Source organism: Sorex araneus, chromosome 2 (assembly GCF_027595985.1).
Source record: "Sorex araneus isolate mSorAra2 chromosome 2, mSorAra2.pri, whole genome shotgun sequence".
Lineage (NCBI taxonomy): Eukaryota > Metazoa > Chordata > Mammalia > Eulipotyphla > Soricidae > Sorex > Sorex araneus.
The window spans coordinates 265,386,575-265,411,108 of NC_073303.1; the positions used below are offsets into that span (position 1 = coordinate 265,386,575).

The 24,534-nt window shown below is 62.2% G+C and overlaps 1 protein-coding gene across 6 annotated transcripts in view; it reads right to left on the reverse strand.

Annotated features, from left to right (window-relative positions):
* Positions 1 to 16,015: 16,015 nt before the first annotated feature.
* Positions 16,016 to 24,534, reverse strand: part of PLCH1 (phospholipase C eta 1) — a 51,700-nt gene continuing 43,181 nt past the window's right edge. For 5 of the 6 annotated variants that reach the window (XM_055128706.1, XM_055128707.1, XM_055128705.1 and 2 more), the window contains 7 exons: positions 23,926 to 24,050; positions 23,595 to 23,679; positions 22,729 to 22,875; positions 22,084 to 22,163; positions 21,428 to 21,487; positions 20,657 to 21,011; positions 16,016 to 18,193 (listed from right to left, as the gene is read on the reverse strand). In XM_055128706.1, the coding sequence (XP_054984681.1) occupies positions 16,977 to 18,193; positions 20,657 to 21,011; positions 21,428 to 21,487; positions 22,084 to 22,163; positions 22,729 to 22,875; positions 23,595 to 23,679; positions 23,926 to 24,050 (2,069 nt within the window). In that variant the 3' untranslated portion in view covers positions 16,016 to 16,976. Of the gene's footprint in view, positions 18,194 to 18,348; positions 18,372 to 20,656; positions 21,012 to 21,427; positions 21,488 to 22,083; positions 22,164 to 22,728; positions 22,876 to 23,594; positions 23,680 to 23,925; positions 24,051 to 24,534 lie in introns of all 6 variants that reach the window. The other variant, XM_055128710.1, reaches the window with a different exon arrangement.

Here is a 24,534-nt window from a genome sequence, read left to right on the forward strand (position 1 = left end):
GGGCCCGGCTGGCGGGGAAATGCCCCAAACACCAGCGATTTGGAGTTGTCCAACGAACGTTTACGCCCATGGGGTTGGGGGCTGATGTCATCTCGGGTTAGCTGAAGGGTTACTCGGAGACCCTCTTCCCAAGGGCCTTCACGGAATTATTCTGAAATTAACTCTTGGACTCGGGTGAGCCACAGATGAGCACCACCAGCAGTGAGCCCTGAGTGAGGATAGGTCGCTCCAGAACAAGCCGTCCCAGCTGCGGCTCTACATCCACGCCTCCGTCGCTCCTCCGGGCAGGCGGATGGATTACTTAGGCATGAGAAGGGGCCTCCCAGCAGAGCAGGGCAGGGCGGGCTGCAGGCTGCAGCCATCACGGAGGTCATAAAAATGCAGCGGGCCTCATAAATATTTTAGAGCTCGTTTGTTACAGGGACGAAAGTATTTCTGGTTTGGAAATCTGTGGCCATAAAAAAGCATTCCCGTTCACTCCCTGTTATCAGGCAGCCCCGGGTTGAGGTAGGGTTTTACGGGTGCATTATTACTGGAAAATCCGCCTTGAGACTATTAGGAAAACCATAAATTTCTCAGTTATTACTGGAAAAGATGCCTTGAAAGCTTTAGGAGCACCGTAAATTCCAGGCATCATCTCTGTCACGTGGGACAAAAGCCAGTCAGAACTGAGCCAGCTGTGTTTCAGCACAGATCTCTGCTCTCTTCAGGGGCTCCGACGGGAAGGACTGAGCGGGGCGGGAAATTCCCAATGAGTTTAGAGAACAAGAGTCGCCCGGCAAGAACTGATGGTTCCACCGAGTGATCATGGCAGCGTAACGCACAGCGGGCCTCTCCAAGACAGAACACGGGGCACTGAAAGAAGTTAATCAAAAGCAGGAACGGAGAAACATCTCGAACACCTGGAAATTAAATAGCTCAGTACTGAACAACCGTTGGGTCAGGAGGAAATCAAAGAGAAGTTAAAAGATTCCTGGAAACAATGAGAGTGAGGACAGGAGCTACCAGAACCTGTGGGATAGAGCAAAAGCAGAGTTAAGGGAGTAGTTCATTGCTACGCAAGTGTTTATCAGGAGGAGAGAAAGGTCCCATGAATAACTTGAGTGTACAGCTAAAGAAACTGGGAAATGACCAGCATAGTATTGGAATAAAGATGGACCTACAGGTCAGTGGGATAGAGCTTAATATCCTGAGACAAACCTTCAGGTATATGATCAGTTAATCTTTGGTACAGAAGCAAAAAATATAAAGTGGAGCAAGGAAAGCCTCTTCAATAAGTGGTGTTGGGAAACTGGTCAGCTACATGCAAAACTCTGAGCTCAGACCTGTTCCTAATGCCAGGCACAAAAGTCTAATCAAAATGGATTAAACACTTGATATGAAACCTGAATCCATAAGTTTCATGAAGAAAAACGTAGGCAGAACTCTACATGACACTGAAGCTAAAGGCATCATCAAGGATAAAACACCACTGGCCAAACACATGGAAACAAAGATTTAAAAACACAAAATGGGGCCACGTTAAACTAAGAAGCTTCTGTGCCTAAAAAAAAAAACTACGAGAGGGGATTTGGGGGGATGGGGTGGGAGGGTGGGAGGGATACTGGGGACATTGGGGGAGGGGACTGGGCACTGGAGGAGGGATATAAACAAAATGCAAACATGAAAGTTCATAAGTTTGTAACTGTAACTAATGGTGATTCACTAATAAAAAATTTTTAAAAGAATATAATAGTCATACATCACTCATTTAAATGTAGATGTTTTTACCTTTCTATTTGGAATTTTTGAGGGTCTGATATGCTTTAGTTAGGAGCAAATGACTATTTTGATACAAACAGAGCTTTTGGTATTTTTGCTTTTTGACCAGGCATATCAATCAACACAAAGCCATTACTCAAAAATTTATTCAGGATTAATATCTGTAAAGAATACATTGAATCCAAATTAAATTTGGCTTCTGAAAAAAAAAAAAAACTGTGACCAGGATACAGACACGGAATGGGAGAAATTATTTACCCAACGCTGATCTGATGACAGGTTAATAGTCAAAATGGATAAGGCAGGGGTAAAACTTTACAAAAAATAAAATCCAACCCCGTCAAAAGATGGGGAGAAGAGATTAACAGAAACTTCCTCAAAGAAGAAACACAACCGGCCAAAAGCACATGAGAAAGTGCTCACCGGGGAGATGCAAATCCAAACAACAATGAGAGTCATCACGCCAGAGACTGGGACCCATCCGAGGGGCCGTGCCCTGCCGAGAGGCGGCTCTGCCCGTGGTCGTGGCCCCCAGTGCCCCCAGCCCCATCCTGGAGGGGACTGAGCGGCTTCCTCCCGTGGGGGTGACGTGTTTGCCCTGCAGCTGCCGTTCCCTGGCTGAGAGTCTCACACCCAGTGCTGAAATCACGCCCGATCTCTTGCCTTTCTTGGTTTGGGCTCACCCCGGCAGTGCTCAGGGCTCTCTCCACTCTCGGCACTTAGGACCCTGTGGGGTGCTGGGGATCGAGCCGAGGTTGGCCCCGTACAAACACGCTCCTGAGCAGCCGTCCTGTGTGCCCGCCCCCAGGTATCTCCGGCCGTTGCTGAGCTGAGCACGGCCATCACAGGGTTCTGGGGAGACGCGGCTGTGGCCGGAGAGAGCACTGACCAGAGAGAGCTGGAAACAGCTGCTCAGAGCCACGCCTCGCCACACGATGAAGGTTTTGGCTTTCTGGAGAATATCCTCTCGGGGTTCGCATTGGGCAGCCCCTCAGGGGGGCCCTCCCCCCAACAGTAAGGGGGACAGCGCACAGTCAGAGCATCCAACGGGTCACTTACACTCCTGCTACGTGGGGTGCAACTGGGCACAGAGCGGAGAACACCAAGGCAGGGGCATGTCGGGGAAACAAGCTTGTCCCAGCCTGTACACAGGAGAACAGGAAGTGACCACTGCCCCGTGCATGGACAGAGGCCAAAGGGAGAGTGGGCCAGTAGGCATGGCCAAGAGGGACAGAGCACAGGGCACTGGGCAGCAGGACAGGGCAGGGCAGGGAGGGACAGGGCAGGGCAGGGAGGGACAGGGCAGGGAGGGACAGGGCAGGGCAGGGAGGAACAGGGCAGGGCAGAGAGGGAGGGACAGGGCAGGGCAGAGAGGGAGGGACAGGGCAGGGCAGGGAGGGAGGGACAGGGCAGGGCAGGGAGGGAGGGACAGGGCAGGGCAGGGAGGAACAGGGCAGGGCAGAGAGGGAGGGACAGGGCAGGGCAGGGAGGGACAGGGCAGGGCAGGGAGGGAGGGACAGGGCAGGGCAGAGAGGGAGGGACAGGGCAGGGCAGGGAGGGAGGGACAGGGCAGGGCAGGGAGGGACAGGGCAGGGCAGGGAGGAACAGGGCAGGGCAGAGAGGGAGGGACAGGGCAGGGCAGGGAGGGACAGGGCAGGGCAGGGAGGGAGGGACAGGGCAGGGCAGAGAGGGAGGGACAGGGCAGGGCAGGGAGGGAGGGACAGGGCAGGGCAGGGAGGGACAGGGCAGGGCAGGGAGGAACAGGGCAGGGCAGGGCAGGGAGGAACAGGGCAGGGCAGAGAGGGAGGGGCAGGGCAGGGCAGGGCAGGGCCGGGCCGGGAGCACTGAGCAGCACCAGAGCAGCAGCAGCTGAGCAGAGGACCAGGCAGCATAAGGGGAGCACAGTGGGGAGGGGAGAGACCCCGGTGGGGGAGAGGTGAGGAGGGGAGGGGAGAGGGGAGAGGAGGAGGAGGGGAGGAGGCAGGTGGAAGGAGGGCGTTGCAGAGGCCACAGACCACAGGGGCAGGGGCTATGCGGGGACTGTGCATGCTGATGGGACGTTCATGGGGTGTCCCTGTGCTGCGGGCCAGGGTGGGGTAGGGGGAGCTGGGGCAAGGGGCAGCCCGGGGCAAGGCTCCCTCCTCCAGCTCTCCCCTGCGTGAAGCTGCAGAGTCTCTGACACCAGGGAATGCATCTCGACAGTTGTTTCATGCTTGTCCACTTGGTGGATTCAAGGAGGGAGGTCAGCAGGGTCAGCTGTGCAAGCAGGCGGGGGCGGGGCTCAGCTGGGAGCACTGCGAGACTCAGCCCCTGCAGGGCCTCTCCCAGCCTCTGGTCTAGGAGAGCCCCAGGGACTAACAGCAGGTGGGAGATGCTCCATCTCCCTCTCCTCTGGGGCACGAAAGGACAAAGCAATGAGTGCAAGGGACTGACACACAGGGGATACCCGGAGAGTACATGGGGAATAGACAGGGAGTGCACAGGGAATATGCAGGAAATATACACAGAATATACAGGGAATGCACACACAGGGGATATACCTGGAATATACAGGGAATATACACAGAATATACAAGGAATGCACACACAGGGGATATACCCGGAATATACAGGGAATATACACAGAATATACAGGGAATGCACACACAGGGGATATACCCGGAACATACAGGGAATATACATAGAATATATAAGGAATGCACACACAGGGGATAGACCTGGAATATACAGGGAATATACCCGGAATATATAGGGGATGCACACACAGGGGATATACCCGGAACATACAGGAAAATGCACAGGAAATATACCCGGAACATACAGGGAAATGCACAGGAAATATACCCGGAACATACAGGGAAATGCACAGGAAATATACCTGGAACATACAGGGAAATGCACAGGGAATATACCCAGAACATACAGGGAAATGCACAGGGAATATACCCGGAACATATGGGGAATGCACAGGGAATATACACAGAATATACACAAATATATAGGGGATGCAGAGGGAAGATACGTGGAATATACAGGGAGAGCACAGAGTATGCCCAGGAATGCAGAGGAAAGTCGAGTACGGGAAGTGGGGATGCATGGGCTGTACAGGTCACAGTCAGAGGCACAGGGGACGTGCAGGAGATTTATGGGGTTTCATTGGAGATTTCATCGTGCTCTGGGCCTGGAAACACCTGACTTAAATGAGATGTCTGACATTCCTTCTCTGGTCCTCATTTCTCTGCCTTCTGCGTCCCCCCTCGCCCGGCACCGGCCTCCCTGTCCGTCCAGCCTCGGGGCTCTGGCCAGCGCTGGGCTCTCTGCGTCTCCGTCAGAGGCCACATAAGCTGCACACATGGGCGACGCGTCCGCCTGCCTCAGTGCTGAGTCACGTCTTGGCCGGGCCCCGGCGCTGACCCCGGGCAGCCCGACAGGCCTGCCCACTCCCGCCGCCCGCACCGCCCCCCGGAGAGTGGCCCTCGGCCAGTTCTGATCACATCTCTTGAACAAATCCAAACCAGAATTGCTTTCGAAATCCGGGCGGCATCTGGCTGCCGGCCTCCGCTCCGGCCCACACCTCGCTCGGGGGCTTCACGGGGGGCAGGAGAACCAGGGGCAAGGCCCACCCCGGCCCCGGGCTCTCCGACCTCTTTCTCTTTCCTCCTGGGCCTCCAAAAAGTCAAAAGTGACTATTCCATGGGGTTTCGGCCCCATCTCCCACTCAGTCAGGGATCCACATTCCGTCAAGGCGGTCAGCCCACCCTGAGCCCAGGAGACGGCCAGTGAGCCGCAGGGTGCAAGGCAGCCCCGGCAGGGGCTCCCAGAAAGTAGTGCGACACCAGACGGCAGGAGCAGCGTCCACACACACACACACACACACACACACACACACACACCAGAGACATATACAGACATGTATACACACGCTAAAATACACACAAACACACACACACACACAAACACACACAGAGACATACGCATGCAGACAGACACATAGACACACACAGGGACACACACAGAGACACATACACACATGCAAACACTCGTAAACGCAGACAGACACATACACAGAGACATACACAGACACACATGCAGACACACACATAGAGAGACACACACAGATCCCACAAACATACACAGACACACAGATGTATACAGGAACAGATAGAGACATACACACAGATGCATACATATGCAGAGACAGACACACAGCCTTACACGCAGACACACACACAGACACAGAGACACAGAAACACACAGACACGCACACACACAAATATCCTCCTAAAACACAAACAAGACATGCCCTGTGAGATGGTGCCGCAGCTGAGGTGTTTGACCTGCACGCAGCCAACACCCAGATGGTCCCCAGGTCCTGCCAGGAGTGGCCCCTGAGCACAGAGCCAGGAGTCAGCCCGAGCACCGCCTGGGGGAGAAACCTACCAGTAGATTCTGGAACCGGGAAACGGCCCAGGGCCCCGTGCTCTGCTGCGAGAGGCTGTTTCGCCCCAGCCCTGCAGGGGCCCTAGACAGCCCTGGGGGCGGCCCCAGTGCCAGACAGCCCAAGCCCAGGAGAACGAGGGTTCGAGCCTTCGCGGGGTTCTCCTGGCGCGGGTCCCGGCCGTGACCCCAGTGTCCGCTCAGTCCAGCTCCTGGCCGGAACCAGATACCCCCCATTTGCCCTGGTGGGTCTTAGAGCCTCACCCCTCCCGCAGCACAGGGACAGTGGGGGCGGCAGGTGACCAGCCAGCCGGCCAGTACCTGGGTCACCACCCAGGCTCCAGCTCCGGAAATGGCCAGGGGCCCCGGAATGTTCCGGCCAGCGCTGTCAAGTCCCCTGTTTCAGGGCCTTCCTGACCCTCTGCTCCCCGGTGCCCGCGGGCTGGGCCTGGCAGGGCGGGCGCTGCCTTAGTGGCTGCTGCCCTCTGGTGGCCACAGTGGGCCTCGCGCGCTCTGGGCGGACCCGCTCCCGCAGCCTCCCGCCCTCGCCAGGGGAGAGCCCGGCTCCTGCCTGGACACTGCGTCCTTCGTGGACAGGGCTCTACCCCACCCTGGGGTCAGGGCCGGCATCCAGCCTGTGGGGGACTTTGAAGCAGACGCTGACCCCGCGGCAGCTGTGGTGTCCGTGGCCGTGGGGGGCTGGGTGTGGCCAGGCGCAGCTGTGTTGGGGCCTGGGGCAAGCTCTGACCCTCGTCCACTCTCCCGCCCGTGCTGAGGAGAGAGATGGGTCGACTCTGGGAGTGTGAGTCCAAAGCCGGACCCTGGGACGAGCTCGAGGGCCTTCTCCAGTGCCACAGCCGCCACCACGGGAGAAGGCGACCTGCAGACCGAGAGGGCAGTGGGGGCAGGGGGGGACAGAGGGGACAGTGGGGGAGTGCAGGGGACAGTGGGAACAGTGGGGGACAGTGGGGGACAGTGGGGACAATGGGGGACAGTGGGGGACAGTGGGGGCAGTGGGGACAGTGGGGGACAGAGGGGGAGTGCGGGGGACAGTGAGAACAGTGGGTGACAGTGGGGGACAGTGGGGACAGTGGGGGACAGAGGGGGAGTGCGGGGGACAGTGAGAACAGTGGGTGACAGTGGGGGACAGTGGGGACAGTGGGGGACAGTGGGGGACAGTGGGGGACAGTGGGGACAGTGGGGGACAGTGGGGAGAGTGGGGACAGCGGGGGACAGTGGGGACAGCGGGGGACAGCGGGGGCAGTGGAGATAGTGGGGGACAGCGGGGGATAGTGGGGGCAGTGGGGATAGTGGGGGACAGCGGGGGACAGAGGGGGCAGTGGGGACAGTGGGGGACAGAGGGGGAGTGCGGGGGACAGTGGGGACAGTGGGGGACAGTGGGGACAGTGGGGCGTAGCCTGTCTTCTTGTGAAATTTATGCAACTGCCTCTGTCCACTGAGCAGGGGCAGGGCCAGGGCCAGGGTCAGGGTCAGGGCCAGGGTCAGGGCCAGGGCCAGGGGCAGGGCCAGGGGCAGGGCCAGGGCCAGGGCCAAGGTCAGGGGCAGGGCCAGGGCCAGGGGCAGGGGCAGGGCCAGGGCCAGGGCCAAGGACAGGGCCAGGGCCAGGGCCAGGGGCAGGGCCAGGGGCAGGGGCAGGGCCAGGGCCAGGGGCAGGGCCAGGGGCAGGGCCAGGGCCAGGGCCAGGGGCAGGGGCAGGGGCAGGGCCAGGGCCAGGGCCAGGGGCAGGGGCAGGGGCAGGGCCAGGGCCAGGGCCAGGGGCAGGGCCAGGGGCAGGGGCAGGGCCAGGGCCAGGTGCAGGGCCAGGGCCAGGGCCAGGGGCAGGGCCAGGGCCAGGGGCAGGGGCAGGGCCAGGGCCAGGTGCAGGGCCAGGGCCAGGGCCAGGGGCAGGGCCAGGGCCAGGGGCAGGGGCAGGGGCAGGGGCAGGGCCAGGGGCAGGGGCAGGGACAGGGGCAGGGCCAGGGCCAGGGCCAGGGGCAGGGCCAGGGGCAGGGCCAGGGCCAGGGCCAAGGGCAGGGCCAGGGCCAGGGGCAGGGGCAGGGCCAGGGCCAGGGCCAGGGCCAGGGCCAGGGCCAAGGGCAGGGGCAGGGCCAGGGCCAGGGGCAGGGCCAGGGCCAGGGGCAGGGGCAGGGCCAGGGGCAGGGCCAGGGGCAGGGGCAGGGCCAGGGGCAGGGCCAGGGCCAGGGCCAGGGGCAGGGCCAGGGCCAAGGGCAGGGGCAGGGCCAGGGGCAGGGCCAGGGCCAGGGGCAGGGGCAGGGCCAGGGGCAGGGGCAGGGCCAGGGGCAGGGCCAGGGCCAGGGCCAGGGGCAGGGCCAGGGCCAAGGGCAGGGGCAGGGCCAGGGGCAGGGGCAGGGCCAGGGCAGGTGCAGGGCCAGGGCCAGGGGCAGGGCCAGGGGCAGGGGCAGGGCCAGGGCCAGGTGCAGGGCCAGGGCCAGGGCCAGGGGCAGGGCCAGGGGCAGGGCCAGGGGCAGGGGCAGGGCCAGGGCCAGGGCCAGGGCCAGGGCCAGGGCCAGCCCCCCGAGAGCTGCCTCGGGAAGGCTAGTCCCAGCCCCAGGCCCCCGCCCAGTCCAGGCCCTCGAAGGGGCCTTCCAGGCATCTCCCTGGGCCCTCACACCTGTGGGGGGACGGGGCCCACCGCACCCCTCTTTGTTGCCCTCCCCGAGGCAGGATCCCCTTCTCCAGGGTCCTCCTGCCCATGGCGTGAGGCCCCCCAGCCAGCCTCAAGGCCCCGGGGTGGGCCGTCTTCTCTGGCCCCCACCCACTCGAGCTGGCCAGAAGGGGCAGGTCTGGTCCTGCTCCCCAGGGCCCCCCACCCGAGAGAGAGGGCAGCCGCAGCCCCCTGACCCAGTGAGGGGGGGTTGTGGGAGATGGCCGGGGTCCGGGCTGCCCCACCCCTGCACACGGCCGCAGAGGGCAGGGTCTCCCCAGAACAGCCAGGAGGTGGGGCAGGGGGCAGGCCCACCAGGAGTGACCCCTGAGCAGGGCCGGACGTGACCTCCGCTGCCCCCCGACCAGCGCCAGAGACCGTCCCCGCGGGCAGCGGGCCTCTGGGCCCTGTGTGCGTGCAGCAGACGACCCCCTTTCCTGCAGACCCGCGTCTCTCCCTCCTCTGGGCTCGGGGGCTGGCGCCCCTCAGCATGTGCTGAGACTTCTTGGCCCCTCAGCCTGGGAGACTTTGGACCCCTGCAGGTGCTGGGGGCAGGCGCGTTGGGCGGGGAGCACTGCCCGTGTGAGCACCCGGGGAGGTGCAGCAGGCCGGTCTCTGGGAGACAGGCGCAGGACCCGGGCTCCGGAGCATGGCCCCAGCCTGGGGGCAAGGCCGCAGAGCCGCTGGACACCAGACCTCGGGCCTTCCCCGCCGACCCTCCCGCTGTGAAAGTCTCCTGTGGCCTCTAAAGTGGGGGAAACTCGGAGGCTCTGGTGAAGGGTGGAGGCGGGAAGGCAAGCGCCTGACCCCAGGCCCCTCGGCCTGCCGTGACTCCCGGGACACAGAGAGCTCCGACCCTCACAGGCCCAGCAGTCTGGTGCTCCCGGCGAGGGGTGAAGGGCGGAATCACAATCACAGGCAGCTCCTCTGCAGACCGGAGGCCGAGGCAGCGCCATGCCGACGTGCCATCAATAATTCAGCAGTCTGAGCCGGCAGGAGAATAAAAGCAGTCTTTTTTTTGTTGTTCGATTTTTTTCATTAACTTTACTGCAGGAAGCACTGAACAAAATCAGAGATGGAGAGAAACGTTCTCGAGGGAGCGGGACTCCTGCTCATGAATGTCACCGAGTCCTTACAATCCCATTTAAACCAGAGGCCTGCGGCTTTCTCGCTTCCACCCACCTCTGACGTTCCCACTGCTAATATGCGCTAACTAGTTCTGGTTTAGAGTGAGCTAAAGAGTTCTAACGATTCCCGATGCATCATAAAGCCGTTTTTCCTCATTGTTAATGGTTCTTCTTAATTCGAGAAAGGTTTTTCCAGCAAATGTGTTTTAACTGTATTATATTTAAATGGTTTTTCAAAGCTGCCATTGTCAGAACTCTTTCACTTAATGGGTATTAGAACTATGTGCTTTTCTTCATTCTGATGATACTAATCAATATACGACTTGATCCGAATAAAAAATTCCTCAGGAAATGTCAGCGGCAGAAGCGCAGAACTCTGGCTCTGGCCTGAACGCCGAAAGCTAAGTTGCTTTCTGTTTATTGCCTCCATTGAAAATATTTCTCCACGGTGCTGAAGCATTTGCTGGCGTACGGCTGACCCAGGTTCCACCCCCAGCTCCCCCTGTGGACCCCCAGGCCCCACCAGGCCAAGCCCTGAGCACAGAGCATGTCAGAGGGCAAAAACCAAGTAAATAAACCAATAAACTATTTCCCTCATGTCTGAGAGCACAGCTCCTCCTGCCCAGCCCCCGCGAGACCCCACCGGCACTTTCTTTTTTTTTTTTTTTTTTTTTGGTTTTTGGTTTTTGGGTCACACCTGGCGATGCACAGGGGTTACTCCTGGCTCTGCACTCAGGAACCACTCCTGGCGGTGCTCAGGGGACCATATGGGATGCTGGGATTTGAACCCAAATCGGCCGCGTGCAAGGCAAATGCCCCACCTGCTATGCTATCACTCCAGGCCCCCACCGGCATGTTCTGACCCCCGGGGTCTCGGGGTTAACGGCTCTGGCCGGCCCTGGCCCTGCCGTCAGAGCCCCACCACCGTGGGCAGGAAACAGCTCTGGGCTCTGCTGGGGACAGGGAGGGAGCTGGCCCAGGGGCCACAGCAGGCCACGGCGCGTGGAGGGGAGGCAGCCGGGGCCGGGGAGAGCACGCAGCGGGCCCAGCCTGCAGCTGCAGGACGAGGCCACGAGGGCGGCCAGTGTGGCCTCCCTACGAGCAAAGGGCCGCAGGGGACGCTGCCCTAGGGACAAGCCCGGAGCACCGAGCCACCAACATTTGCTCCTGCCCGCACCCGAGTCCAGCAGGCCACAGACAGACAGAGCCGGGACCCCCAGGGACCTCCAGCACCCCCCGCCCAGGCTGGCGGTCGCACAGCCCTGCTCATTGCCCGTGGGCACCTGCTAGGCAGGAGGAGGCATGAGCGAGACTCACAGAGTTGGGGTCGGCACACACAGCCCACACGCCATGGCCCGGACACACGCAGCCCACACACCACGGCCAGAACACACGCAGCCCACACACCATGGCCCGGACACACGCAGCCCACATTTCATGTCCCAGGACATGCACAGCCCACATGCCATGTCTCGGTACATGCACAGCCCACACGCCACGGCCCAGACACACGCAGCCCACACACCATGGCCCGGACACACGCAGCCCACATGCCATGTCCCAGGACATGCACAGCCCACATGCCATGTCTCGGTACATGCACAGCCCACACGCCACGGCCCAGACACACGCAGCCCACACACCATGGCCCGGACACACGCAGCCCACATGCCATGTCCCAGGACATGCACAGCCCACATGCCATGTCTCGGTACATGCACAGCCCACACGCCACGGCCTGGAACACACACAGCCCACATGCCATGTCCTGGGACATGCACAGCCCACATGTCACGGTCCATGATAAATAGTCCACACGCCACGGCCCAGACCATGCACATCCCACACGCCACAGCCCGTGATAAACAGCCCACATGGCCATGGCCACGGCTGACCTCAGCAGCCCAGCCAGGGAGTGGACAGAGCCGGGCACTGCCCCCTGGGATTCGGGGAAGACAGCTCTCACTGTGAAGGCCCCGAACTCCTCTGGCCAGAGGAAAGCCACAGGAGAGGGGCTGAGAGAGAGCACAGTGGGGAGTGGCTGACCGGGTTCTATCCCCGGCGTCACACTGGCTCCCCCAAACCCGCCAGGAGTGACCCCGGAGCATAGAGCCGGGAGTCGGCCCTGGCAGGGCAGAAAGCAGCCACGACGACCTTGACCAACAGCAGCTGCCGGCCATGTTCACTGCAGCTCTCAGCACCGTCAAAGGGACAGTGGAGAAGGCGCATCGACACCAGGTGGTACTGTTCCGCCCGCTACCCGCCCAGCGCGAGACGGACATTGCCACTCGCAGCACAAGGGGAAGAACTCGAGGGGATTCCACAGAGCCAGCGGAAGGGGCTGCCGCCAGAGGGCCTGACTCAGGACCACAGGCCAAAGGGAAGGAGAAGCGTGACACGGCGAGGAGCTGACGGTCCGGGAGACGCCAGTGACGGACGCCGTGTCCCGGGAGCCCGCCCTGTCCCCCGGCCTGTCCCTGGGCGCTGAGCCCCAGACAGCCCCAGGCCTCACCTGACCAGGCTTGGGTCCCTCGGGGCCCTGAAGAAAACCCAGTGTCCTCGTCCGGGTCTGTCTGGGGAGACGAAGGTGCAAGCCACTCTGACGAGGCAACTAGGGTTAGAGCAGCCCCTGGCGGCTGGGAGCAGAGTGACTCGGGGTCCTGGGACAGACTCCGGCCAGAGGCGCTGGGGGGGTTTGAGACGCAGAGCCCGGGAAAAGCCTGCCCAGAGCCTCACTGTGCACTGCCCTGAGTCCGCGTGTCTGGTGCCATCGCTCAGGCGCAAGCAAAGGCAAGGACGAGCCTGTCCGTTTGCCCCGAGAAACAAGCCCCCGAAACCGGCACGAGGCCCCCACGCCCCAGCAGGCAGGTCTCTCGGCTGCCCGAGAAAGAGGGTTAGTGGGAAAGGCACGCTTCTGTCCCGCCCGGGCTGGGACCGCCACGCGTGGCAGGGAGCAGCTCATTCTCCACACGGCTGCACCTCCCTGGGGACATGCTCAGCGCTACTGTGAGCTCGTCTGAATTAACAGAAATTTCCAGACTTTCATAAATATGCACCACTCAGAACTCACGGGAACCCTTGCCCACCCGCATTCCAGGGTCCTCCGTCTGGAAGCCAGAGTCAGACAGAGGCGAGCCAGCCGGGCCCGGGAGCCCGGACAGCAGAGGCCCACGGTCCGTCGGGGGTCTTGGCAGGGGTCACGGAGTCCAGGCGGACCGAGCGCACGAGGCCGCGTCCCCGGCAAGAGCCAAGCTGTGTGGACAGGTGAGGCGAAGGAACCAGGGCAGCCGAGAGTGTCCTGGGCCTCAAAAGCAAGCGCTGGCCTGGGTTCGAGGCTCTGTGCTACAGGGGCTTTGGTCCTGCCCACCCAGCTCTGTCCGCTGGGCAAGTCCCCAGGGCCTGCGGTGGCCCCACCTCAGACAAGCCCCTGCCAGGGGGCTGGTGACAGCCACCAGACGCACGTCCGGAGACCAGCACGGCCCCACAGGCCTGGCCCTCCTGAGCTCTGCAGGGCTGAGGCCCCTCTGCCGCCTTCCAGAAGGTTCTACCCAGTCCTAGCCCCACACAGAGGCCGGGCCCAGGGGCTGGGGGACCGCTCGAGGGAGGCGGGTGCGAGGACGCTGGAGCGCTGCACGCCTCCTCAGTGAGGGCGCCCTGGACCTCATGGTCTCTGCGGACCCTTAGCCTGCAGCACTGGGACGTGGGAAGGACCAATTTCCACAAGCCCCAGGAGAAGACGCCAAGGCGGGCACAGCAGGGGCTCCGCCTCGCCACAGCCAGCCCAGGTTCAGGCAACCAGCACCCCATAGGGTCCCCCGAGCACTGCCAGGGATGATTCCTGAGTGCAGAGCCAGGAGTGACCCCTGTGCATTGCCGGGTGTGACCCAAAAAGAAAAAAAAAAGTTACTGTCCAGAAAACCGCCTCAGCTTTTAGTTTCAAAGCTCATGTATTTATTTTCTTATTTATTTGAGGCTGGGGCTATCCCAGTCATGCTCAGGGCTGACTCCTGGCTCTGTGCTCAGGGCAGCCTACTGGCTCTGTGCTCAGGGCTGACTCCTGGCTCTGTGCTCAGGGCTGACTCCGGCTCTGTGCTCAGGGCTGACTCCTGGCTCTGTGCTCAGGGCTGACTCCTGTCTCTGTGCTCGGGGCTGACTCCCAGCTCTGTGCTTGGGGCTGACTCCTGTCTCTGTGCTCGGGGCTGACTCCCGGCTCTGTGCATGGGGCTGACTCCCGGCTCTGTGCACGGGGCTGACTCCTGGCTCTGTGCTCAGGGCTGACTCTCAACTCTGTGCTCGGGGCTGACTCCTGGCTCTGTGTTTAGAGTGAGGTTTGGGGGACCCTCTGCGGTGGCAGGTACGGATCCTTCACTAGCCACACACAGGCAGGGCCAATGCCCTCTGCTGTCCTGTCTTGCCAGACTCTGCAATGTCCCCGAGACGGCTGGCACTGTGCCCTAGGCTGCTGCAGAGCCTGGGGTGGGACAGCGCCCTGGGGGCTTGGCTCCTGGAGCCCAGCTGCCCGCACGGCACCAGGAGGGACTGTCCACCAGCTCTGGGCCCCTCCAGCACGGCTCTGGGCGGGGGCGGCAGCCCGTGGAGCAAGCTCAGCACTTACGGGTGTGGCTGTTTGGAGGCTGCTCCCAGCTCTGTGCTCCCGGGACTCCGAGGTGTCTCTGCACTTGGGCCTGAGAAGCCCCCACTGGTGCGGGCAGCTGCACTGGCTCCCGAGCGGTCTGCAGTGCCCTCCCACACGCACCCGCCGAGGGCACCCCCGGTGAGGCCACCCTCACGCCAGGCTGCTGCCCGCTGCTCTGGTGGGCGCGGCCGGGGGAGCCAGGGGAGCTGTCGGCCCGGCGGGGTGCCCGCGAGGGTGCGCTGCTGACCGCCGTGACGTGGGGCCGCCCCCAGGCCTCTCTGAGCTCCCTCCACGGCCTTTGGGACCCGTGGCCAAGCTGATGGAGAGAGGCAGGAGCAGGCCCGGTGAGCGGGGGCGGAGGGCTCTGCCCCCCGCAGGGAGCAGGTGTCCACTGGCCTCTCCCACGGGCCAGCACCGGGCATCGGGGGTGAGGAGCCAGGGCCCAGCCCCCCATCAGGGGCTGCCAAAGGGGGGAATGGGCCTAGGGTCTGCTCACAGCGGGCACCCTCGGGCACGGGGGGGGGGGGGGGCAGCTGCCGCGGGCGCAGGGCTGAGGGCAGGAGGACTGACCCCGAGAGGGTCAAGTGACGGCCGTGTCGACGATGGCAGACCACGGCCTTGGATCACAGAACGGAGACCCCCAGCAGGGGCGGGGGGGGGGGGGAAGGGAACCAGGCATGACCGGGGCCGACGCAGAGCTGGCACATGGGGGCCAGCAGTGACGCATGCACTGCAGCCACGGTCCCCAGGAATGGGTTCAAGCAGAGCTGTGGGCTGAGGAAAGGAAACGGGGTTTTTAAAGTTCAGCGAGAACCACAAAAGGCAGAGAAAGTGGACGAGACAGAAACAAAGCAAAGACGAGAGAGGAGTCGTGAGGGTGGCGCGTGCGAGTTCAGCAGGCAACCCGCCAGGAGACAGCGGGGGGCTTTGCCGCCCCAGTCACTCTGTGGGGTCATCTTTAAAATGAGAAACGCAGAAATTCACTACATTTGGTTTCTTCTCGAGTCACCTGATAAGCGTGGTCCTTAAAGCCTAACAGAGAAGGGGTCACTGAGCCAGTGATGGTTGGAGGGATGCTCGGGATGGGAGACGAGTGCTGGGAGTAGGCAAAGGACCCAATGTGGTGCCTCTCGGTACCGGTATTGCAAACCATGAGGCCCAAAAGTAGAGTGTGGGAGGAAGTGTCTGCCACGGAGGCAGGGGAGGGTGCGGTGGGGGGGGTACTGGGGACACTGGTGGTGGAGAATGTGCTCTGGTGGAGGGATGGTGTTCGGTCATTGTATGACCGAAACCCAAACATGAGAGCTTTGTAACTGTATCTCATGGTAATTCAATAAAAAAAAATTTTTTTTAATTTTAAAAGCCTAATGGAAATACTGAGACGCAAACTGCAGCCGAAACCCGGCAGCACTGGGCTCTCTCCGAGCACCCAGGGAGCCAGGCCCAGGCCTGCCTTGCCCAGGAGTCACCAGGAGGGAAGGAAGCACCAGTGCTGAAAAATTGGCTTTAATCACATTTTCATGACTTCCAAGAACATCATTGCAATGATACAAAAAGCCAAGAGGGACACGGGGATGTGCAGCTAGAAAATGGATTCACAGTGAGTAGGACGTGGGGAACAGGGCTGCTTCTCTCTCCAGGGAGGGAAAGGCTCTTCCCAGGCAGCCGGGAAGGGGGGTGGGAGGGCGGGGTCTCCCCCACAGCTGCTCCTGTGCCCCCCGCGCCCAGGGCCTCCCCGGGGGTTTAATTTAATCGGGTAATTCAGACGGACATGTCCACATGACACACAGAGCCATCAGCAAAAGCACGTAATAGACTTACATAAAGCCATCCTGCCTGTCACAGATGTTTTGGCTCTAACTCATCACCATCCCTTCTCCCCACGCCTCTGCAATGAGGCTTTTGGCGAGCCCGGCACGGGGCCTGGTCGGTGGAGCTTCCGCCACTCTCTGACCTGAACTAGGTGTGGGTAACTGTGTGTGGGTCTCTCCAGGATGCAGGGAAACCAGGAACAACACTGGTCATGAAATAAAAATCCCTCCCTTGGCAGGAGACGGGACAGACTGGACTGGGCACGGGCACGGGGTGGAGCATCTGGGGAGGCCCCGGGCCGGTGCGAGTGCCACCTTGGAACTGGCGTGGGGTGACGCGGAGGTGAGGGCCGGTGGGCCCCCGCTGGTGTGTCCTGGACGGGGCCTCTGGGCTGGTGTGTCCTGGCCACTGCGTCCCGGTCAGTGCGTCCGGCTGGTGCGTCCCTCTTCATGGGTTCTGGCCGGTGCGCCCAGGCGGTGCGTCCCGGACAGTGCGTCCTGGCCCATGCGTCCTGGCCGCCGAGGGTGGATGCGAGGCCTCACAGCCTCAGCAGGAAATAGATCTCGGGCTTGTTGGCCCCGCCAGGCTCAGCCTGAAGCGCGCGGCCCTGGGCGCAGAGCGGGTGCAGGCGGCCGGGCCGCGGGGCAGCGCAGCCCTCGGGCACGCCGCGGCCCTCGGCGCCCCTGGCACCCAGGTAGCCGGCGATGTAGGAGCCCGTGGAGTGGCGCGCACCCAGCGGCTGCCCCGCACGGGGCTTGGAGCGCAGAACCACGGCCGCAACCGCCGCGCCCTCGGTGCCCCCTGCGCCCTGCGCGCCCCCGGTGCTCCCCGGGCCCTGCGCGCCCCCAGTGACCCCGGCGCCCTGCGCTCCCACTGCGTCCCCCGTGCCCCGCGCGGCCCCCGCCGAGCCCCCAGCCCGGCCCGCGTCCCGCTCCCTGGCGCGGCTGGCGATGTTGCGCACGCGGCTCTGGCTGCGCGAGGACAGCTTCCTGGCCAGCGCCTCGTGCCGCGCGGCCTCGGGCTCGCCAGACACCAGCCTGCGCAGCTGCTCCGTGAGCGCGTCGGCGCCGGGCCTGGGCGGCGGGCGCGCGCCCACGAAGCTCCGGCTGATGCAGCGGTACTTGCCCTCGAAGGTGCAGGCGATGTCCTCAGACGTCAGGTCCCCCAGGCTCTTGGACTTGCACGGGCTGGGCAGTGCGGGCGCGGGCGGGCGCGGGCACCCCCTGCCCTCCGGCCCCCGCGCGCCCTTCCCGCTGGGCTCCGCGCCTGGACAGCTGGGGGGTGCCGGGGCCCGGGAGAGGTGCTGACCCAGTCCTGGGGCAGCGGGGCCCTGGTGCGAAGGGGGTGCCGCGGGCACGCGCCCCGAGGGGGACCCCCGAGGCCCGGGGCCCTGGCGCGCCGCGTCCCAGGCGCCGAAGGACACGGTCCCGGGGTCCACGTCCACCTCCACGAGGCTGCTGTCCGCCGAGCAGAAGCAAAGCGCGGCCCAGTCCTGGGCGGCGGGGGCCCGAGAGGGGCAGGGCGGGGGCGCAGGCTCCGCGAGGACCCCGGGCTCGTCCAGCTGGTCCCCCAGCAGCGCCGAGATGGAGCTGCCCAGCTCACTGTCCAGGGACAGCGCAGCCTGGTCGATGAGGCGGGAGACGTCGCTGTTCGGCGGGTCTGGGTGCTCGGGGGCCGAGGAGGAGGATGAGGACGAGGACAGGCCCGGGTGGGCCGCGGCGGCCGGCCCTGCGCTTCTCCCGCGGTCCTGGCGCTCTGCGGGAAGGAAAGGGGGCGTGTCGGGGGCGCGCCGGCCTCCCGCAGCCCGCAGACAGACAGATGGAGGGTGCGGGTCAGCAGGGAGCAGGCGTGAGGATGGACACAGCGCCCATGTGGCCCGGGTGTGAGGGCAGGCGGCACACGGACGTTACCTGGTCTCCTATTCAGATTTGTACTAGACCAACGGCGGCAGGAAAGACAGAACAAGACACTGGTTAGTCCACGCCGCCGGGACACGCGACTCTACACGCTGAGTCACGTCATTTCAAGGACGTGCAGCCGAGGCCTCACCCACCAGCTCCGTCCTGGCCCCCTGGGACCGCAGACCCTCACCATGCCAGCCCGGCACACATCTGAGTGCGTCATCACTTTAGTACGCAATCCCCGGGGCGTGCCACTTTAAGAGAGGCAGAAAGGGATCCGAGTCAGGAAATCGAGTTAAAAACAACAGTTTTGTGGGTTGGGGAGCTGGCAGGGAGGGCCGGAGCTCCGCTGGCACTGCCACGTCCGGCAGCTCCTCAAATATATGCACAAGCCACTTCACTCACTAGGATTATCCCATCCACTACTCCTCTGCCAACAAATTTATGAGCTCAGGTTTTCTGGACCAGATTATTTTAATAGTTTGTAAATGTCTCAGCCACGAAAAATTTATATTTTACTATTTTCCTGACTCAGAAAAAAAATTCTCTATCATAGAAATGTAAACTCGTGAGGCCAGAATGATCGTACAGCAGAAAGCACTTATCTTGCACACAGCCAACCCGGGTTCAATCCCGACATCCCATGTGGTTCCCCGAGCACCGCCATCAGTAATTCTGAGTGCAGAGCCAGGAGTAACCCCTGAGCGTCACCAAAAAAAAGGTGACTCCTGAGTGTAAGACCAGGAGTAAGTCCTGAACACAGCCAGGTATGGTCCAAAACAAGAAACCCAAAAATTATAAAGAGGGCCTGGAGCGATAGAACAGTGGGGAGGGCGTTTGCCTTGACGCGTCCAACCCAGGTTCGATTCCCAGCATCCCATATGGTCCCCTGAGCACCACCAGGAATAATTCCTGATTGCAGAGCCAGGAGAAACCCCTGTGCATCGCCGGGTGTGACCCAAAAAGAAAAAAAATTATAAAGAAAAATTAATATCCTTGACAGTATTATTCAGAGCCCTTTAAGTTTTTGCTGAATAGAATCATGTTCAATTCTAGCTTTTCTTCAAAAAACATGTCCAGCTACATAGAACTTGGTATTCTTCCTTTCTTCTATTTAACATTTTATTCCACACCTTAACTTGAATTACTGCTTGGCTAAATACTGTTCTAACTACTTAGCACCGCATGTAAGAATTCATGTGGTGGCATCTAGAAGGTGGAAGCTCCATCTCATTGTTTGCTGCCACCCATCTCTCTGTCACAGATCCTAAGCGTGGAGCTTCATCTGCCATCTCCAAAAAGGGCCTTTAAGGTAAATTTTCAAGCACATATTTTTCCATTACCATAACTATACACTTTAAAACTCCTCTCCCCTCCTTCAAATACACCACATGGATACAGGTTTGGAGGCTGTGAGGGTCCAAAGAACGGGAGTTCACGCACCAGGAGTCTCATGCACCAGGCCCTGGGGTCAGTACCAGCCCCTGGTGGTCCCTAAGCACAGCCGAGAAAGCCCCACAAAAACAGATTCTCCCACCCAGAATATCTTAGAAGCCTGACACCAAGGGTTCCAGGATCTGCCAAGAGTGGGTCTCTGATCACAGAACAGGAGTGGGTCCCTGATCACAGAACAGGAGTGGGTCCCTGATCACAGAAGAGGAGTGGGTCCCTGATCACAGAACAGGAGTGGATCCCTGATCACAGAACAGGAGTGGGTCCCTGATCACAGAAAAGGAGTGGGTCCCTGATCACAGAACAGGAGTGGATCCCTGATCACAGAGCCAGGGGTGGATCCCTGGTCACAGAACAGGAGTGGATCCCTAATCACAATGCCAGGGATAGATCCCCGATCACAGAACAGGAGTGGATCTCTAATCGTAGAGCCAGGGGTAGCCCCCAAGCACGGCTAGATGGGCTCAGAAACACCCCCAAAAAAAGATCAAGAGCAAATGGAGAATAGCTCGGTGACCTAACAGGCTGCAGGATAGAAGCAGGCAGGAGAGGAGAGGGTCCTGCAGTGTCTGAGGGCTGCAGCCTCACCCCTGCGCTGCTGAGGGAAGGGCAGGTGCTGCACTGGAGCCTGAGGAGCAGGGTGGGGCCACGCTTCTCCCCCGCCCCATTGCACAGGCCACTGACACACAGTGCGGAAGGGGGGCACACATGCTGAGGGCCGGCACAGCCCCCGTGCATGCCAGGAACACCCCCGGGATGCCCAGAGGGCTCTGGGGGCCACACCCCCAGCAGGTCTGATCTAAACAGGAACCGGGAAGGGCCCATTCACCCAGGAGCCACACCGGCACCAGGCCAGCAGACTCACCCTGCATCTCCTCCTGGCCTCCAGGGTCTCCCGCCGGGGCCGGCGAGGGCAGGGCCTGGGGCTCCAGGACACTCCTGTCCACGGGCATGGACACGGGGCGTGTCTGCAGGCTCCTCGGCGCCCTCCTCAGCACGCCGGCCGGCTCCCGCGGGGCCTCAGACGGCTCGTCCCCGGGGTCCTCTTCCTCCTGGAGTACCAGCTTGCTCTTCTTCCTGCCCTTGGCCGGGGCGCTGGCCGAGCGCCGCAGGATCCGCTCGCCCAGGGAGCGTTTGCGGACGGCGTGCGGGGTGCCCTCGGCGGTGCCGGGCCGGGGGTTCCTCGAGAACAGCCCCTTCAGGCCCTGCAGCTGGCGGCTCTGGAAGGTGAGAACCGGTGATCAGAGGCCCCAGCACGAGTGGCCTCGGGACGGGAGGCCCGCAGCCACGGGACAGGCACACGAGTGCAGCATGCGCCACGGGACAGGAGGCCCGCAGCCACGGGGCAAGCACACGAGTGCAGCATGCGCCACGGGACGGGAGGCCCGCAGCCACGGGGCAGGCACACGAGCACGCGCGGCCTTGGGACGGGAGGCTCACAGCCACGGGGCAGGCACACGAGTGCAGCATGCGCCACGGGACAGGAGGCCCGCAGCCACGGGGCAGGCACACGACACACAAACCCGGCCCTGGCCCCTCTGGCAGTTCCGGCCCAGCAGGGACAAGGTGCAGGGGACATGCCCACACGGAGCCGGATGCCCATGGGGGCATGCAGGGGCCACGGCTGCGGGGCTACCTTCGTGGCACCTAGAACGTGCAGGATGGTGTAACTGGGGTTGAGAATCAGTGGGCTCCACTGCAAGGCAAGAACAACGGCGCGCTGGGGTCCTGGCCCGGAATCCCACCCCACACCCGGGACCAACAAGGACTGGCCGTGAGGTGGTGGGCTTAGGGCAGTGGGGCCGCGCCCCCGATTCTCCCTCAGCTTCACCTTCACCCAGGACAGGTTCCGCTCCCAGCTCACGTCCTCGGTGAGCCCGACCCTCTGGGGTCCCTGTCCTGGGCGTGCGGCGGGGACAGACGACCCTTCCGCGGGCACGGGGCCCGGAGGACTCGGAGGGAGAGGCCGGCCGCCTGCAGGAGCTGAAGGCTCTAGGGCCTGGCTGGACACCCCATCCCTCTGGGGGCCTCCCGTGCTGCAAGTGGCCCCCCGAGGCGGCCCGTGTGTTAGCACATCCTTCCTGGAGCACTGGGGGCTCCAGCCTGGCCCTGCGCCCCACCTGCTGGCCCCGGGCCTCCCCAGCTCCCACGGTGCCACTGCTGGGTGGATGGTCTTGGGTCCCTGAGACCCGGGCAGAGTCCTGGGAAGTGGGGGATGGGCAGGGCGGGTGGACGGGCTCTGGGGCGGGCGCAGGGCCCCCACAGGTGGGTTTGTCAGGGTGGGGGCCTCACCTTGCCATAGATCTCGTTGATGGTCACGTGGACAAACAGCGAGGCCTCAGGCAGCCCCTCCAGGTACACGTGCCGGTAGCCTGTGGGGAGAGGCAGGTCCCCTCGGAACTGCCCTTCTCTGCCCCAGCTGCTTCTGTGTGGGGGCCACACCCTGCAATGTGGGGGCCACACCCCGCGATGCTCCTGGCTCACCCCTGGCTCCACCCGGGGGTCACTGCCCGGCACAGAACCCAGGTGGGCAGTGCTGGCCCTGGACTCCCTCCACTGCCCGTGTGATTGTCTGTGGCCTCGAGCCTGTGGCCTGCTCCTAGCTCTGACGAGCACGTGGCCACCATGTGTACTAAAACGTACTGCAGGTTTTAGGGGCCCAGGCCCTCGGTTTCTGCACACTCAGTGGTCCCAGCCACTGCCCCTGCGGCCCCATCTGGCCAGTCCCCCGCCAGCCTCCTGCCCTGGCCCCACCGCCTGGGAGTAACAATGCCCCAGGGCACAGGACCCCGAGGCCATCGGCCCACCACCCCCTTCCCGGGAGACCCCGCCCAGTCCCCTCCCGAGCCTGTGTGGCTGCCACGCCCCGGGCCAGCCCAGCACTCCGGGCAGCGATGCCCACACTGGGTCAAGGGGCCGCACGGCCGCACAGCTGACCTGGTGCCAGGCTGCTGAACGGGACAGTCCTCTGGCCCACGAAGTCCCGGCCGATGGGGTCGTGGTCCCATACTAGGAAACGCACGAGTGCGAGGTCAGGCATGTGCACCGTGAAGGTCAGCGTCTCCTCCCACACGGGGTTAAAGCCTCGGAGAGAAGCGAGCGACACTCAGCCATGGCCGAGGAAACGGCCCAACACGATCGTCAGCTCCAGCCAGCGGAGAACGTACTTCAGGAACCCTGCAGAACGTTCTGGAGTGCTTCCAGGGACCCACAGAAATGACCCAAAAGCACTTGACAAAGCAGCAAAGAATGATCACATCTGACCCACCCAAAACCCTGCGATGAGACTGGGACCAGCCTGGAGCACTGCCACACCCTGCAGCTGCCCAGGGGGCATGGGGCCACCTCTGGCCCTGGCCCCCACCCAGAGGCCAGCAGGGAGGCTCGGCCCGCAGGTCTGAGCTGATGGACAGGACAGAGTCTGACTCCCCAGAACGCCACTGCCTTGACAGGAAACGTGGGCCAGCTGGCGCCTCCTACCGCTGAGGGACTGAGCTCAGAGGACACGGCCGGGAGGCAGAGGTGCTGTGGCCTGCTGACCTGCACGGACGCAAGGCCCCCGGGACTGGAAGGAGCGGGAAGCACCATCGGGCAGACCCCGACCGTAACAGGCTCGCGGGCATCAGGCCTGGCGTGTGCACATGCGGCTCCCAGCCAGGCCCAGTCTGAGCCCGAGGGGTCTGAGGGACATGCTGAGGCCACGGAGGTGGCCCGGGGCTTGGGTCTCGCCAACAGACACACTTCCTGCTGCTGCGGAGTCTGCTCGGGGACGTTCTGGGGAGAGGACACCGTGGCCACCTTACCATTGTCGTCCACCACTCGAGTCTGGTCTTTGCAGCAGTCAACGGGCAGGCCGAGGATCTCGACCTCCACGAAAGGGTCGATGATCTAGAAGAGACAAGGGCAGTCACGGGGCCTTTCTCTGCGTGTGAGTCGACTGGGAACAGCAGCTGCATCATTAGGGGCTCACCGCGGCAGGAGCTGGGGTAGGCGTGGCAGCCAGGGGCCCCCGGGGGTCTATGGCTCGAGTCCGGGGGCCCCACACAAACCAGAGCTTTTTCCAAAGACGGGCAGAGGGGGAGAGACAGAAAGAAAGGAGGGGGGAGGAGAAGCAGGGCGGACCCCGGAACTCACCTCGCCCCGGTCCCCAAACATGGAGTCCGGGGGCTTGGGGAGCTGCTGGCCACTGATGACCTTCAGGACCAGCTGCTTCTTGGGGTTGGCAGGAAACGGGTCTCCAGAGAAGGGGTTGAATGTCCCTAAGCAGGGGGGAAAGTGAAGTTAGACTGTGGAGCTGGCATCACAGGAGCACGCCATGCACATGTAGGAACACACTCGGTCACACATGCACGCAGTCATATGCATGCATGCTCACACACACAGTCATACACAAGCGCACACCTATATGCTCAGTCAAAGACACATGCACAGTCAGTCCCATATGCACTCACACGCTCACACATGCACACACGCATAGTCCCACTAACATACGTGCAAACACCTATATGCTCAGTCACATGAATGAACACTCAGTCCCACGGGCAAGCACACACCTGGTCTCACAGACACATGCACGCACACACACACATAAACATGCGTGTACACACAAACACACAGAGATTGTTGGTATACAACATCCCATAATCTCAAGCCTAGCTAAGCCTGGATGTAAATGTCCTTTTCTGTTATTGTTACTGTTACTTTAACTGACTTTGTTACTGTTTCCATTGACTAAGTTAATTT